The sequence below is a fragment of the Penicillium soppii genome (assembly GCF_028829465.1).
Source record: "Penicillium soppii strain IBT 18220 chromosome Unknown utg000005l, whole genome shotgun sequence".
Classification (NCBI taxonomy): Eukaryota; Fungi; Ascomycota; class Eurotiomycetes; order Eurotiales; family Aspergillaceae; genus Penicillium; species Penicillium soppii.
The window spans coordinates 4,938,345-4,952,613 of record NW_026643235.1 but is presented as its reverse complement, the minus strand read 5'-3'; the positions used below and the strand labels follow the sequence as shown (position 1 = coordinate 4,952,613).

The 14,269-nt window shown below is 47.5% G+C and overlaps 6 protein-coding genes across 6 annotated transcripts; 3 read left to right on the top strand and 3 right to left on the bottom strand.

The window, feature by feature from the left end:
• Window positions 1–354: 354 nt before the first annotated feature.
• On the top strand, window positions 355–1,020 carry N7529_007322 (methyltransferase family protein; the record flags this gene model as incomplete). The annotated part of the gene is made up of 1 exon (XM_057242849.1): window positions 355–1,020. The coding sequence occupies one exon, from the start codon at window positions 355–357 to the stop codon at window positions 1,018–1,020; it is 666 nt and encodes a 221-aa protein (XP_057098208.1).
• A 2,648-nt stretch (window positions 1,021–3,668) lies between these two features.
• N7529_007321 (Amino acid/polyamine transporter I) lies at window positions 3,669–6,248 on the bottom strand (the record flags this gene model as incomplete). Its single annotated transcript, XM_057242848.1, has 17 exons — window positions 3,669–3,850; window positions 3,913–3,991; window positions 4,050–4,197; window positions 4,247–4,375; window positions 4,436–4,513; window positions 4,564–4,765; window positions 4,821–4,845; window positions 4,901–4,933; window positions 4,994–5,022; window positions 5,071–5,105; window positions 5,162–5,240; window positions 5,289–5,403; window positions 5,687–5,689; window positions 5,741–5,769; window positions 5,947–6,016; window positions 6,068–6,101; window positions 6,151–6,248. The coding sequence occupies 17 exons, from the start codon at window positions 6,246–6,248 to the stop codon at window positions 3,669–3,671; spliced, it is 1,368 nt and encodes a 455-aa protein (XP_057098207.1).
• A 1,114-nt stretch (window positions 6,249–7,362) lies between these two features.
• Window positions 7,363–7,746, bottom strand: N7529_007320 (uncharacterized protein; the record flags this gene model as incomplete). Its single annotated transcript, XM_057242847.1, has 3 exons — window positions 7,363–7,529; window positions 7,583–7,614; window positions 7,664–7,746. The coding sequence occupies 3 exons, from the start codon at window positions 7,744–7,746 to the stop codon at window positions 7,363–7,365; spliced, it is 282 nt and encodes a 93-aa protein (XP_057098206.1).
• Window positions 7,747–8,214: 468 nt separating this feature from the next.
• Window positions 8,215–9,270, bottom strand: N7529_007319 (putative short-chain dehydrogenase/reductase family protein; the record flags this gene model as incomplete). The annotated part of the gene is made up of 4 exons (XM_057242846.1): window positions 8,215–8,271; window positions 8,330–8,513; window positions 8,572–9,111; window positions 9,206–9,270. 4 exons carry the CDS (start codon window positions 9,268–9,270, stop codon window positions 8,215–8,217), a joined length of 846 nt encoding a protein of 281 aa, XP_057098205.1.
• A 409-nt stretch (window positions 9,271–9,679) lies between these two features.
• Window positions 9,680–11,391, top strand: N7529_007318 (glutamine synthetase family protein; the record flags this gene model as incomplete). Its single annotated transcript, XM_057242845.1, has 5 exons — window positions 9,680–10,109; window positions 10,175–10,431; window positions 10,487–10,539; window positions 10,597–11,286; window positions 11,361–11,391. 5 exons carry the CDS (start codon window positions 9,680–9,682, stop codon window positions 11,389–11,391), a joined length of 1,461 nt encoding a protein of 486 aa, XP_057098204.1.
• A 1,068-nt stretch (window positions 11,392–12,459) lies between these two features.
• N7529_007317 (malate synthase) lies at window positions 12,460–14,079 on the top strand (the record flags this gene model as incomplete). Its single annotated transcript, XM_057242844.1, has 1 exon — window positions 12,460–14,079. One exon carries the CDS (start codon window positions 12,460–12,462, stop codon window positions 14,077–14,079), a length of 1,620 nt encoding a protein of 539 aa, XP_057098203.1.
• Between the last annotated feature and the right edge of the window lie 190 nt (window positions 14,080–14,269).

Here is a 14,269-nt window from a genome sequence, read left to right as displayed (position 1 = left end):
GCAGAGAGGGTTTAATCTACTGGGTAAGAAAGACTGTTGTAAGAACTAGTCTTATCCTTGTACCACCGAAACAGATCATTAAAAGGCATGTATATAGCTTCAAAATGGAGATTTAATTCAGTGGCGCGGGTGTGTTCTCATTACTATGGGGATTACTAAGAAACAGGAACGCAGGATTACCATATAAAAAACAGGGTACAAGTGGCTGTCATGTGATGGCTTAGTAGGGCTTAGTGTGGTGTACAAATAAACGCACCCCTCAAATAATACATTTCCATCCATTTACTTGAACCCTTCCTTACCCTCGAACACCTGGGCATGAGGCAAGTAACCTCAATCCTGCTTGCGATTGCCATGGTGGCGGCGGGTTATTTCAGCGTCCTCTGCGCCACGCCGCCCAACCCCTCTCCAGAACGGAATGATCGCCACCGGAGTGATCGCCTGAGATTTATGGCTGGGACATTCCCCGCTGTTGCGCGCCGAATTACCCTCGGTATTATTATATACCACGCCCTTCTGACGGTGGTTCGCCACACCCCTGTCGACACGATGCAAGTGTGCCCTCAATCTCAAAACATTAGCCCGGAACTTTTCGTGTGGAATAGATTGTCCATCACGTCTCTCCTCTTCATTTACATTGGAGCATATATACGTTTGTCAGCCTACGGCGGGCTTGGAAAATACTTTACGTTCCATTTAGCGTCGCCGGAAAATTTAGTGACCACAGGCGTGTATAGCTGGGTCCAGCATCCCAGCTACACTGGGGCAGGGTTGGTGTTCATTGGAACTTCTGCTCTATTTATGAGATGGGATGCAACACCAGCTTGCTGGATCCCTGACTTGGCCCTTAGTCATTTACAAGGGTGGGGGCTGACCACGACTGTGGCACTCATATTAGCCACTTTTGGGGGTATCGGACTGAGGGTATTGGATGAGGAAGACATGCTAAGACAAAAGTTTGGACAAGAGTGGAATAATTGGCACCGATCAACAAAGAGATTCGTTCCCGGTCTGATTTAAATTGACTTAACAGCGAGATATTGTACATATGTATGTCACACTAGTATATCGGATCATTGACACCCCTGGATGGTGCCAACCACGCAGAGGTGGTTCACCCCCATCACCCGCACTTGGACCTGAGACTTTTGCAGGAGATCATCATATCATCCACATGCTTCCATCAGAACTCCTAGTTGTGCTTTAGCTTGGATTTCCATCTTGGAAGCACAAGCTTCGCGTCCACCTTGGCATGTGATTAGACAACGTGGCGCCGAAGAGTTTCCAAGGGCGTATAACACTGCTTCTTATTTTTTTCGAAACGCCATGGAAGTACTGGCAACGAAGCCTATTTGCCTGGTATATCCCTCATAGATGCTGTCTTATATTCAGCCCTGTATTTGGTCTATTCTCTTCGCGGCGTTTACCGTCTACTGTTGCCAGCTGAAAGCCAGGGTCTCAAAACACGGAAAGGTCAATAGATACCACGAAACGTCAACACCCAAGGTGTGTTTGCTCCAATCTATTGCGAATTTTGCTCTGACATGTCACAGGAAGCTCAATCTTCTCGAACTGGGGTTTCTGGAGCAACAAACCTGCGTACACAGTTTATCCATGATCGCTACGTCGGGCTTGGCGTAGTAGGTATGGGTTAGTCGGAAAAGTTCTTAAAATCGATGAGCAGCGTGTAATTAAGAAAGCAAATACCATTTTTTCAAGCAGGTCTCTGAACTCAACCGCATCGATACAAAATATAAACAACATTAACCGAGAAACATTGATGCATGAGATACGGGTCTACGAACGCCTAAGTAGCTACAAAGGAATCATCACGCGGTCCTGCGCATCTCAATATGGGACTGAGCTGCCTTCGCGAGACAAGGCAATCTTGAGCATTACGTCGAGACTCATTCGGAGCTGCAAGAGTTCCTCAAGATTGATTGAATTTTTCTCTCATCAAGTCTGTATTTTATGTGCACTCTCGAGTTATACTCGTAGATGATATCGCTCTCCGCAAGATCCTGGCAATTGAAGACGAACTGAAGCTTGTGGGCTTCGGTCAGTCTGTCTTGTTACCGTCAATGGCCGAAGTGGATACCGTATGTGAAAATGATTTGACTGCGCAAATTGAGATTCTTCATCTTGGTTGCATCGTCCACTCAATTACTATATGGAGCGTTCATGAGTATTAATTCTTTGATCGGGCAAATTTACATTGGCCGAACTTGCAAGCGCTTCCTTTGGTAGAAAGTCTTCTCTGCAGCTGTATCATCGAGAAATTTGGCATGGAGAACATGCTAGTATGGCGGCCTTGAATGAAGAAGCCCCCCATTTTTCATTGCAAAGTTACGGTTGTTGTTGTGACAGACACGGCTAGGTATTGTATATATTTTTGGAAAGAATTTATCTCAATATTGGTTCAGACATCTCAGGTGGGTATATGACTTTCGACAATCATCTACTCATCCCAATAGCAGTTATGCAGCATAGTTATCTGTAACGACCTTGCCACCTAAGCCTTGCCTAAGCGCCAACCAGAATAGCACTAAATTGCCTACCATCAATAGGGGCTGAGCTGTCCATTCCGGCCCCGGGTTTGCCCCGACAATTGGGGCAAGATTCAGACGAGTTATACTGGAAGCTTTGCTGGTGTTTTGAACAAAATCGCACCATTCCGGGGTGAGCGGCTCATGGCTTCTGTGCACATGTAACGAGTGGACTCCGGCGGCAGGTTCACTGAATGTTTGCATCTGGAAAAGTACATAGGTGCGGGGTGTTTACACCAGCACATCTTGAAAGAAAAGATTGCAGTCAAATTTTGAAACCTACTTAGAATTTTAGTAGACCGGCTTGCTATATAAAGTGCACACATATACCATGGAGGAATTTATAAATTATAGGTGGTTATAGAGTTTCCAAGAGCCGATTTTCCTATTCTTTGCAGTTGATATGTACACGTCCAAAGAGCTCTGGCTGTGTTCGATCGATGCAATATCTGGTAAGCTATGAACGATGCGAGAAATAGTGGCACGCAACAAGGACGCCACGTACTCACAATTTTCGATCTAGCGACCTGCACAGGAAGTGTGGATAAAGGTTCCAAGGTTGGTTGCAGCTCTAGTAACTATATATTGTGGCCGTCCATCATTCGTCCGAAGACGGCACGCCTGCGTTGCGTCAATGCGGTATGAATGATTCTCAGTGGGAAAGAAAAGCGCCGCATCTATCTTATCTCATCCAAGTCTCTAGTCCAATCCGTGCTCACGCAAGAAGCTCCTCATGTCATCTTTCTTGTGCTCTTCGCACCCACACGGCCAGTTTAAGAGCCATTTCTCCGCCATTACAGTCAGCTCGATGCCACGTATGACGGGTGGAACCATTACCTGATAGTCTGGTTGGCCTATTTGCGGTCCTGAAAACCATCATCCTGCAGCAAGCCGCGGAGGAGACTGGTTTGGAATGATCCAATCGATTACCTTTGTTCAAGAGGGTCGGAGATGTTGGAGATCTTCGGTCAGTCTAACAATTGGTATCTAAGTTAATACAATTTTGAATCATTTAGTTTTAAAGAAGTAATAGATATAAAAAAAGACTAAATACTAGCCGAAATTAATCTTGAAGATCGATATTGCGCTACATTCGCAACGCTCGCTCATCCTTGCAGGGGGTTATACTGGCCCGATACGTCCTTTCTCATGGATGTTGGGCTCAGTCTCTTCCCTCATAGATACACTATCCAGTGCATCGATATTCATATCGATACGCGGCCCCGCGAAATTCTTCCTCCCATCTACCATCCACTGAAACACGGATATAATGACAATTACTGCAAATGCGGCAATACAATAATCTGAAGCAGAAGTGGATTAGTGACATGCTTGCGGAGGAAATTCGTTCAAGCAAAAGACTCACTCATGCTACTCCCTGTAACGGTTCTCGAAGGAGGAAAAACAAACAAGACGGTGGTCAAGATGATGTAGGTTAATCCAACCTAAGGATAATCAGAGAAAATTTTACAATCAGGTTTGAGGGCTCTCAGCAGAACATACCAAGTCAGCAAACCACCCGACGGCGTTGGGCAATTTCCATTTTCTTTCGGGAAGCGATCTGCGCCCCTGGAGACAATTAATGGCAATTGGTATCCCATAGGATATGTCAAGTGCGACAACTGAAGCAGAAATGATAGCGTTGAAGGCACTGGTTTCGGTCAGTATAGCTGAGTGGTTTCTGACGGATGAAGTCTTACCTCGATGAGCCCAAGAAGATGCACCCAAACGCGATAACCACGATGACGCTCAGGATCAACGCATTGAGTGGTAATTTGAGGGTCGGGTGGACAGTCGCAAAGAATCGAGAGGCAGGAAGACCACCGTCTCTATGGAAGATGTGTGAGTGTTTGTTTTTCAGTTACGATTTGTAGCGGGCTTGGTATTACCTGGCGAAAGCAAAGATCATTCGGCTGCTGGTTGTCATAACACTGATAATTGCGAAGACCAAGCAGACAAGAGGCAGCCTAAGATTGAATTAGAATCTCAGTGCAAGATGGGAATTTTCCTCACTCACATCAAAAGACAGATGGCTCCCGCGTTACTTTTAGTAGCGTCGATGAGAATTTGCAAGAGAGGACCGGCCGCAGATGTTGTGACCTGTTCCATGTTCCCTGCGACAAATAGAAGGACTATCAAAAATATGGAGCCTGTAACAGTTCCAATGCCCACACAAGAAACCATAATTTTCGGTCCTTCGATATCAGCATTTGGTACCTCTGAGTTTGTTTTGCATTAGTTTAAGAATGTCCGAAATGCCAGGGAGTCATTCACCTTCGATCATGTGTGCTACCGCATCCTAGACACAGTTAGTGGGGTTGTTATCAACTTGACAACAATCTTCATGGACTTACAAAGGCCGTTACTCCAAGGCCTCCTTGAAGCAGCTGGGAGTTTGTTAGTATATGACTTCAGTCGTTCAAAGGGTCTCAATTCCGACAACATACTCCTAGAAGCCATGCGACTCCATCGGGCCCTGATGCTGGTTAGCAACTATCATCATATGATATTTTAGCAAACGTACATCCTGTTGTATTGATAAAGTCACAGAACACGAAACTATATATGTCAGTTGATGATCGTATCAGTGTCCGACTCCCAGAGGGGGCTCATACTAGGCTGAATTATAGTTAGGAGAGGCGCATGCAAGAACAGCAATCGACACAACCACAAAGCCTCCAATGGACCACATGACTATATTTTGTGAGAAATGAACTTAAGTTCAGGTAGAGAAAAACGTACAAGCACCGCGGTAAATGACCGGTAATATGGAGTTCATAAATGCATTGATGATGAATGATCCTAAAGTCAATCCAATATAGATCAGGAATTGATGCCAGCGTTGGGGAACATAACTCTGCATTCAAAATTAGTGCAAGCCAATGTTACGGAGTGGGCTTTCTTGCCTCGTGGAGAACAGAAATGATGCCAACAATCAACTGGCTGGAAAGAAGCGAATTTGTCGCAACAAGGGCAACCTTGAGATTCATTAGCTTGGGTGTCAGATCGAAGAGTTGGTCTACGTACCCAGCCAGCCACATTAATCCAGCCAGTAATCCACGATAGAATTGGTACAGTTCTTGGCCATGCAACTTCTCATATATTAGCTTGACTCCCAACGAGGCGTTGTTTCAACATACTAGCTGGGATTGGGATTAGTATTGGTCCAGGATGACAAGTTGGGGGAGACTCACCTGCAACCCAATGATACTGTCCACCAGCCCTGCAAAGACATTAATTGGTGGGTATGATACAAAGATTTTGTAAACATACGTAGGGTATGCCGAAAGAAATTCAGCCAATGAGCATGCAATACAAAGATTGCAGAATCCAGCTGTCACCAAGCCTAAAATCTATGGGTCAATGAAGTCCAAAAGGGAAGTGACTTGCTTGACCTTACCCCATATTACACTGGTGCTTCCACCAGATGTGAGACTGATTGACAAACTGGCCGAAAGAGCGGTCCATGACTATTTTCTTGGTAAGCTAGATGATCCGGTCGCAATCCATCTTGTACTAACGTTAAGAACTGCAAAGGCCAACCCCAGCATAGACCTATAACCCGATTAGAATGAGGCTCTGCTGTATCGTTCTATGATCATACCAAGTGGAATGGCTACGTTGAAGCTCAGGCCGATGGCCCATAGCTGCCAACCGAGCATCATCGCCTTCGAGTGGGCCGTCCTTCATTGTGGAGTCCATCAAATTTGCGGAGAATTTTGGCCAAAATCACCAGGGGAGAGGTGCGATCTAAGTATTTTCCATCCAAACGTAATAGGAAGGCATTGCCAGACAATTCCCCTTACGGATAGCTCCGGACAAGGTTGCAGTTGTATGCGGGGAAGTGATTAGGACCGGATATCGAGGACATCAGAACAATTGGAGGCGGATGGCAATCCGAGCAAATACCTTATCGGTCTGTTTCGCTTATCGCATGTGTTCCTTTAAACGCTAAGTTGATTAGTTCGTCTGTATTCGTCGATCTTCGCATGGACTTGCCCGACATTACATAGCTTGAAGTGTGAATCAAATCAGAACCAGGATATTTTCATTTGGAACATTGAGCTAACATGCTTCTACCCTTGGCGAGATACTTTGAGAGTAAAAACTATATCGGTTATTGGTCAACTCCGGTGTCTACCTAGCTACCTAGGTAGTTCAAATTGATGGTTCACTTCAATAATAATCCTTATCTCGCTGTCAACTGCATCTCTATACTATGTATGTCTCCACTATGGGGTTTTCCTGACACTAAAAGCCACTGGGAACGGAGCAAAAGATATCAGCGGGGTGTGGACAGGCGGTTTAAGATAAGAATTGATAACTTGTTATTGTTTTGTATATTAGTTATATATTACTCCAAAGCAATGTATCTCAGTCTTCTATTATCAACAACAAGCCCATAAGCTAGTTAAGCGATGGCCAGCATCCTCCAGGGCTTGAGCCACCGCTGACACTGCACTACCGTGGGCGCACCCGAGAAAAGCGCACTCGAGAAAATGTGCAAAGTGCACAGCGGGAAATAGTTTGACTGACTCATTTGATTTCAATCTGAATCTCAATCACGAAATACAAGTTCCTATTGTTGATACAACATTGACTCCTTGAAAAAAAGATGATGATGATGAAAAGCAAGCCCATACAATCTCGACGCCGAATGGGGACGGCGCACCAGTCCACCGGAAGAAAACGAAAGAAAAAACCAATAGGCAGTTCCCAAACTCCATGGAGCGCAAGTCGAGCAGATAAACCAATGTGAACATCCTTCACTTCAAAACTACCAGCATTGTGAAGCGTCGGTCAGGTGGGATCTCGTTCATTGAACGTTATATGTATCGAGGGCTTGTTGAACGTCATGTAGACTGTTTTTGTCGCCGTATGCGTCCATCAACTGTTGGTTTCGTGCCAGGCGTTTCTCTTCTTCCAGAATGGACATTTCTCTCCGTGACTTGGCCTCGATGTAATACTTGTAAGCACCAAATCCTAGTGTGCATGTCAGTAATATGCATATATACACAAACCTGGAAATAACATACCGAGACCGGCAGTGGCCATTAGAGGAATCAGTCTTGAAAAGTGTCAGTAAATGGCCAAAAAAAGGGGTTGGTTAAACTTACACCCGGGCGTTCCTGGGCTTCAGCTTCAAGCTCGGACCGGAATGGTTGCCATATGGCTTGGAACCGAGAGCGAATTGAGACATGGTGTGTATATAATGTGCGTGCGATTGTACTTGGTTTAAGATTTAAAGATCAAGTTAAGAGTTGTGTGAAGGCGTTTGAGCGGAAGGGGGCGGAATGCGGGGAGGGGAAAATGACGTGGGGAAGGTCGGGGGTGTCTTCTATATACCGTAGTGTTGTGTGATCATACCATAGTAGTAGCATCATACAATATACATCTACAATCATCCAACATTTTTGATGCAAAACTAGCATGATTTTTCGGATGTGAAATTTTACTTAGATATTACTTAAATATTACCTAACTATACATATGTAATAGTGTGGATAGTTAGTATCGAAAATCTGATCATAATTGAATCGTCGTGTCGTATAGCAAGAATCAACCTTCAATCTTGGCATCCGTGGATCTTCATAAAATCATTTATATAATGCCTAAACCCCGAAAACTAGAATATGAGAGTAAAATAAATTCGACCACTTCCATTAATTTAGTGGCCATTGTTCTGAGGCGCAGGAGTGGCCGGACCCTCCGGGGTCACGTAGGCCTAGGGGTAATATTTGTCAGCTTCAGACATAACACGGGAAAATTTCCAACACACTTACCTTAGTCATTCCACCATCAACCACAAAGTCAGTTCCATTCACGAAGCTGCTCTCGTCGCTGGCGAGGAATACCACGGCGTGGGCCTGCTCAATGGGTTCGCCGAACCGACCGGTGGGGAAGTGCACCTCACGACGGAACCGCTTATCCTTGTCGTCACCCAACCAGTCTTGCAAAAGGGGTGTGCTTAGAAAAGATTGTGTGAGTTGCCAGTGATATATCTGTACAATTGGGGGAAACTCACTTGAGGGGGGCGGGACACAAAGCATTGAAACGGAATCCCTCACGAGCGTGAACAATAGCCAACTCCCGAGTCATCGCCAGCACTGCACCCTTACTAGCAGTGTACGCCAACTGAGGAGTAGCAGCACCAACTAGCGCCACCACACTGGCCGTGTTGATGATGCTACCACGGGCCTTCTTGTGACGACGCAGACTGAGAACGGCATGCTTGCTGCCAAACCAGACACCCTTGACATTGATGTTGTGTGTAAGATCCCAAATCTTCTCGGGGGTATCGATGGCATCGGCATCATTGGCATGCATGATTCCAGCGTTGTTGAAGATCACATCGGTGCCTCCCCAGCTGTCCTGTGACTCGACCATTGCCTGCACATCCGACTCCTTGGACACATCACAGCGGATCGATTCAACGCGAGGGGCGGCGGGAACGACTTCCTTTACCTTGGCCAATGCTTTTTCGAGAGCGGCCTCCGAGACATCGGCCATGAGAACATTGGCGCCCTCGCGGGCGAAGAGGATACTGGTTTCGAGACCAATGCCGCTAATGGAGATTACAGGGTCAGCGACGTTTTTCTATAATCAATAGAATAGAATAAATGCTGGGAGACTGTTGAGAAAAAGGAGATGGTACATACCCGCCTGCACCGGTAATGATAGCATTTTTGCCTTGAAGGCGTCCTTGGGGAGTAGTTGCAGCCATTGTTGAACTATTGTGGGAGCTGTAGTTATGCCTGGGGTAGTGGGTAGTAAGGGGTTAGTTAGAAATGTTTCAAGGGAATACACATCGACATTGGTTTAGACTTCCAATACTTACCAGATATGAGGAAATTCGGTATGTAAAGAAAACCGTATATATGTGTCAATATCAAGTTTCAAAAGTATACGCGGGGCATGTCCTGAATCCCATCCATTGATTATGTAGGCGGTGACGATATCTATTTGTCCTAAAGCGGAATAGCGTCAACCGATAAGCTCCTGAGCTTCGGCCCCTCGAATGTGTTCCTCGTGATGAAAAGCCCTGGAGGTTATCTTTCTTACTTTCCTTTTTTCTGACCTGTTTTCTGATTCATCTTTTCATACACTCTTTACCCTTCATACCATTTCTAGTCATGTCAACAACAGAACCTGAGGTCACACCTGAAAATGTTGTTGAGATCCTTAAGAATGATACCAAGGTGAAGGTGGCAGGAGTGGACGTTGATGGGATCCTGCGCGGGAAGCTCATGAAGAAAGACAAGTTTCTGTCTATCATCACCGAAGGCTTCGGGTTCTGCTCCGTTATCTTCGGCTGGGACCAACATGATGCAACCTACTACAAGGAACTGACCATCAGCAACAAGGAGAACGGATATCGAGATCTCGTGGCAGTTCCAGATCTACGCAGTTTTCGTCGCATTCCATGGGAGAACAATGTGCCCTTCTTCCTCATTAGCTTCCTAGACCCAGATACTCGAGAGCCAGTCTGCGCCTGTCCACGCGGATTGCTGAAGACGGCGGCAGCGAAAGCCGAGGCCGCGGGGTATCGGGCTATGGCCGGTGGTATGTCCAACCGCCACCTCTTGTGTCTAATTTGAATTAATGGCTAACGGATTTGATCTTCACAGCGGAATATGAGTTCTACCAGTTTCGCACACCGGGGAACCATTCAACCCCTGAACAAGCTGCGTCTGCAACGGCCGCCTTCCTCCAGACCAATCCTCCCGATGCGCTTCCGTCATTAACAGAAGGCATGTTTGGGTATTCCATAACTCGGCCTCTCCATAACCAAGACTACTACTATGGGATCTTCGACGCCTGCGAGAAATTCCGTTGCGATATTGAGGGGTGGCACACCGAAAGTGGACCGGGAGTGTTCGAAGCCGTGAGTTGGTAGGAGAGAAAGACATGGGTCACGTTGGAAGTTGACATCGGGTTAGGCATTACAATTCGGCGAGGCAAAGGATATGGCCGATAAGGCTGGGTTGTTCAAGTAGGGATCCCTTCCCAACCTGGTCGCGTTGATGGGCTAACCATAGTGTTCGGATAGATATACCGTCAAGGCATTCGGGATCAAACATGGCATCACCCCGTGCTTCATGGCCAAACCTCGACAAGGCCTACCTGGCAACAGTGGGCACATGCACATCTCGCTGGTCACGGCCGACGGAAAGAACGCCTTCATCCGCGATACCCCGGATCCCTCCCCTCAATATCCCGATATCGCTCATCTGTCCGATCTGGGGCGACACTTCTTGGCGGGTCTTCTCATCGGCCTGCCGGACATCATGCCGATCCTGGCCCCGACCATCAATTCCTACAAACGACTGGTGGAGAACTTCTGGGCCCCCGTCACGGTCTCATGGGGACTCGAGCACCGGGCGGCGTCCATCCGCCTCATCACCCCGCCGACGGCGAGCGCGAAAGCGACTCGATTTGAGGTGCGGGTGCCCGGCGCGGACACCAACCCTCATTTTGTGCTGGCCGCGATCCTAGCCTTGGGGTGGCGAGGAGTTGAGCAGAAGCTCGAGATCCCCGTGCCGCCCCTCGCCCGCGGCGAAGACATGGGGGGTGCCAGTGATCAAGGTGTGCGATTGGCCAAATCATTGAAGGAAGCCATTGCTACATTTTTGCGACCGGAGAGTGTTGCGCGGGAGGTCTTTGGGGATTCATTTGTCGAGCACTTCGCGGGCACTCGGGAGCACGAGGTTCGCTTGTGGGAGGAGGCGGTGACTGATTGGTATGTATTTTTCTTTTCTCTACGAGTTGGATTGACTTGGTTTGAATCCTTGAATGCTGACCTTTTTTAATTAGGGAGGTGAAGCGATACATTGAGACGGTGTAAATGGCGGATATATTCCAATGTATCTGCACATAGTCACATACTAGATCTAGTAAGATTTCAGCAGTAGCTGGAATACTGCGGGATATATATAGTTATATAAATGATTTCATGTACTAAGCATCAATCGAGATTTGCCGTATACAACAAAGTCCTTCAGCTAACTATAGTAGTTATAGTGACTCCGTACTCCGTATGTAAATATGAAAACATCACATGCCGTCACATGTCTATGAACTCATAGAATACGCGGAATAATTCGGCTTCGGTTCAGAGCTTCTCACTGTGTAAATTGTAAGTAGATAGAAGAGAAAAAAAGACATTACCCTACCGCGGCTGATTGGACTTCCGGGGAGCATTTTACAGCCATCGGGTGAAGCAGGAAGCAACATGGATAATAGCTGTACTTCAGAGTTTAGTATTCAATCAGACTTTAATATCCGTGGTGATTATCGTCACGGTCAAATAATATAAATTTTTAGTAAATCCTATATAACACAGAGGTCTTCCGGACGAGAGAATTGACACGAAACCAACACTAAAGCCGATGATAGGACTCGGTATGCGGCGTATCCCGAGTGAATCGGGGGGGAAACCACCTTTTTGAAGCCGAAGACTCAATAGTAAAGAGTGAAAATCACCCGGAAAACGGAAAATGTCGGCCGAGAGGAAGAGTTTCCCGAGGAAAAGTCGATTCACAGTGAAATCTGGGGGCAGCCGGGGGAGTTCAGAGAGCTTTCAGCGGTCAAATGGTTAAACAGATTGTTACGGGGCATCGGCAGTCCGCTTATCGGTGGATCAATTCGAACAGCCGCGGCATTTCGGTGTCTCTCTGTACTCTCTCTGACGTATTCTACTTTCGGTTGAAGGGGGAAATTCCATAATTATCAATTATGAGTTATCATATATAGCTGTTACTGGTGTTCTTCAAACGATTCTTCATTCCCTTCAATTTATATATCCTCTTGGAATTTCCTTTCTTATGGGATATCGCTAGTACCTTACATCTCTATTATAACACATCTATAACCCCTCCGATCTATACCTCACCCCGCATATACCTTCCTCAATATGTCTCACGTCGAGACACAGCTTAAGGATGTGGCCATCCTCGGTTCTATCAATAATGACGCTCGCAAGATCCTGACCAAAGAAGCTTGTGCCTTCCTGGCTCTTCTACACCGCACCTTCAACACTACTCGCAAGTCTCTCCTCCAACGTCGTATCGATCGCCAAACCGAGATTGACAAGGGCAACCTCCTCGATTTTCTTCCCGAGACCAAGCATATCCGTGAAAATGACGCCTGGAAGGGTGCTCCCCCAGCTCCTGGTCTGGTGGACCGCCGTGTGGAGATCACTGGTCCTACCGACCGCAAGATGGTGGTGAACGCCTTGAATTCTGATGTCTGGACCTACATGGCCGATTTCGAGGATTCAAGTGCCCCCACCTGGGATAACATGGTCAATGGTCAGGTCAACCTATACGATGCTATTCGCCGACAGGTCGATTTCAAGCAGGCTGGCAAGGAGTACAAGCTCCGAACCGATCGCACCCTGCCCACTCTGATTGCCCGTGCCCGTGGCTGGCACTTGGATGAGAAGCACTTCACCGTGGATGGTGAGGCCATTTCCGGTGGTCTCTTCGATTTCGGTCTGTACTTCTTCCACAACGCCAAGGAGCTGGTTGCCCGTGGTGCCGGACCTTACTTCTACCTGCCCAAGATGGAGTCTCACCTTGAGGCCCGTCTCTGGAATGACGTCTTCAACCTCTCCCAGGATTATATTGGTCTTCCGCGTGGTACCATTCGTGGAACCGTTCTGATTGAGACCATCACCGCCGCGTTCGAGATGGATGAGATTATCTACGAGCTCCGCGATCACAGCTCCGGTCTCAACTGCGGCCGCTGGGATTACATCTTCTCCTTCATCAAGAAGTTCCGCCAGCACCCCAACTTTGTCCTCCCCGACCGCTCTGATGTCACTATGACCGTGCCCTTCATGGATGCTTATGTGAAGCTCCTCATCAAGACCTGTCACCGCCGTGGTGTGCACGCCATGGGCGGCATGGCCGCACAGATCCCCATCAAGAACGACCCGGCCGCTAACGACAAGGCCATGGAGAGTGTCCGCGCCGACAAGCTGCGCGAGGTGCGCGCTGGCCACGACGGTACCTGGGTGGCTCACCCAGCTCTGGCCGCCATCGCCTCGGACGTCTTCAACAAGTACATGCCAACTCCCAACCAGCTGTTTGTCCGCCGCGAGGAAGTGAACATCACCGCCAACGATCTTCTCAACACCAACGTTCCCGGCAAGATCACCGAAGAGGGCATCCGCAAAAATTTGAACATCGGCCTGAGCTACATGGAAGGCTGGCTCCGCGGCGTGGGCTGCGTACCGATCAACTTCCTCATGGAAGACGCAGCAACGGCCGAAGTGTCCCGAAGCCAGCTGTGGCAATGGACTAAGCACAACGTTACCACAGCCGAGGGCAAGCGGATGGACAAGGCATTTGCCCTCCGTCTGCTGCAAGAGCAGGCCGATAGCCTTGCTGCCAAGGGCGGCAAGGGCAACAAGTTCCAGCTCGCTGCGCGATACTTCGCGAACCAGGTTACTGGTGAGGACTATGCGGATTTCTTGACCAGTTTGCTGTACAATGAGATCTCCTCTGCTGGTAGCGCTGCTAAGCTTTGAGTTGAGTGTGGCTTTATGATGATGAATACCCTTTCCTTTTTTTCGTTTCTCATTGGATCAATTGGAGTTAGCATAGTTGTATAACAATCATTCATTCAAACCTTCCCTTGTGTTGTGTAGATAGATCGTAAGTACTCAACTGGCTGTGCAAGTCATCTCTTAGTATGTTCAGTCCATTGACGGCCATTGA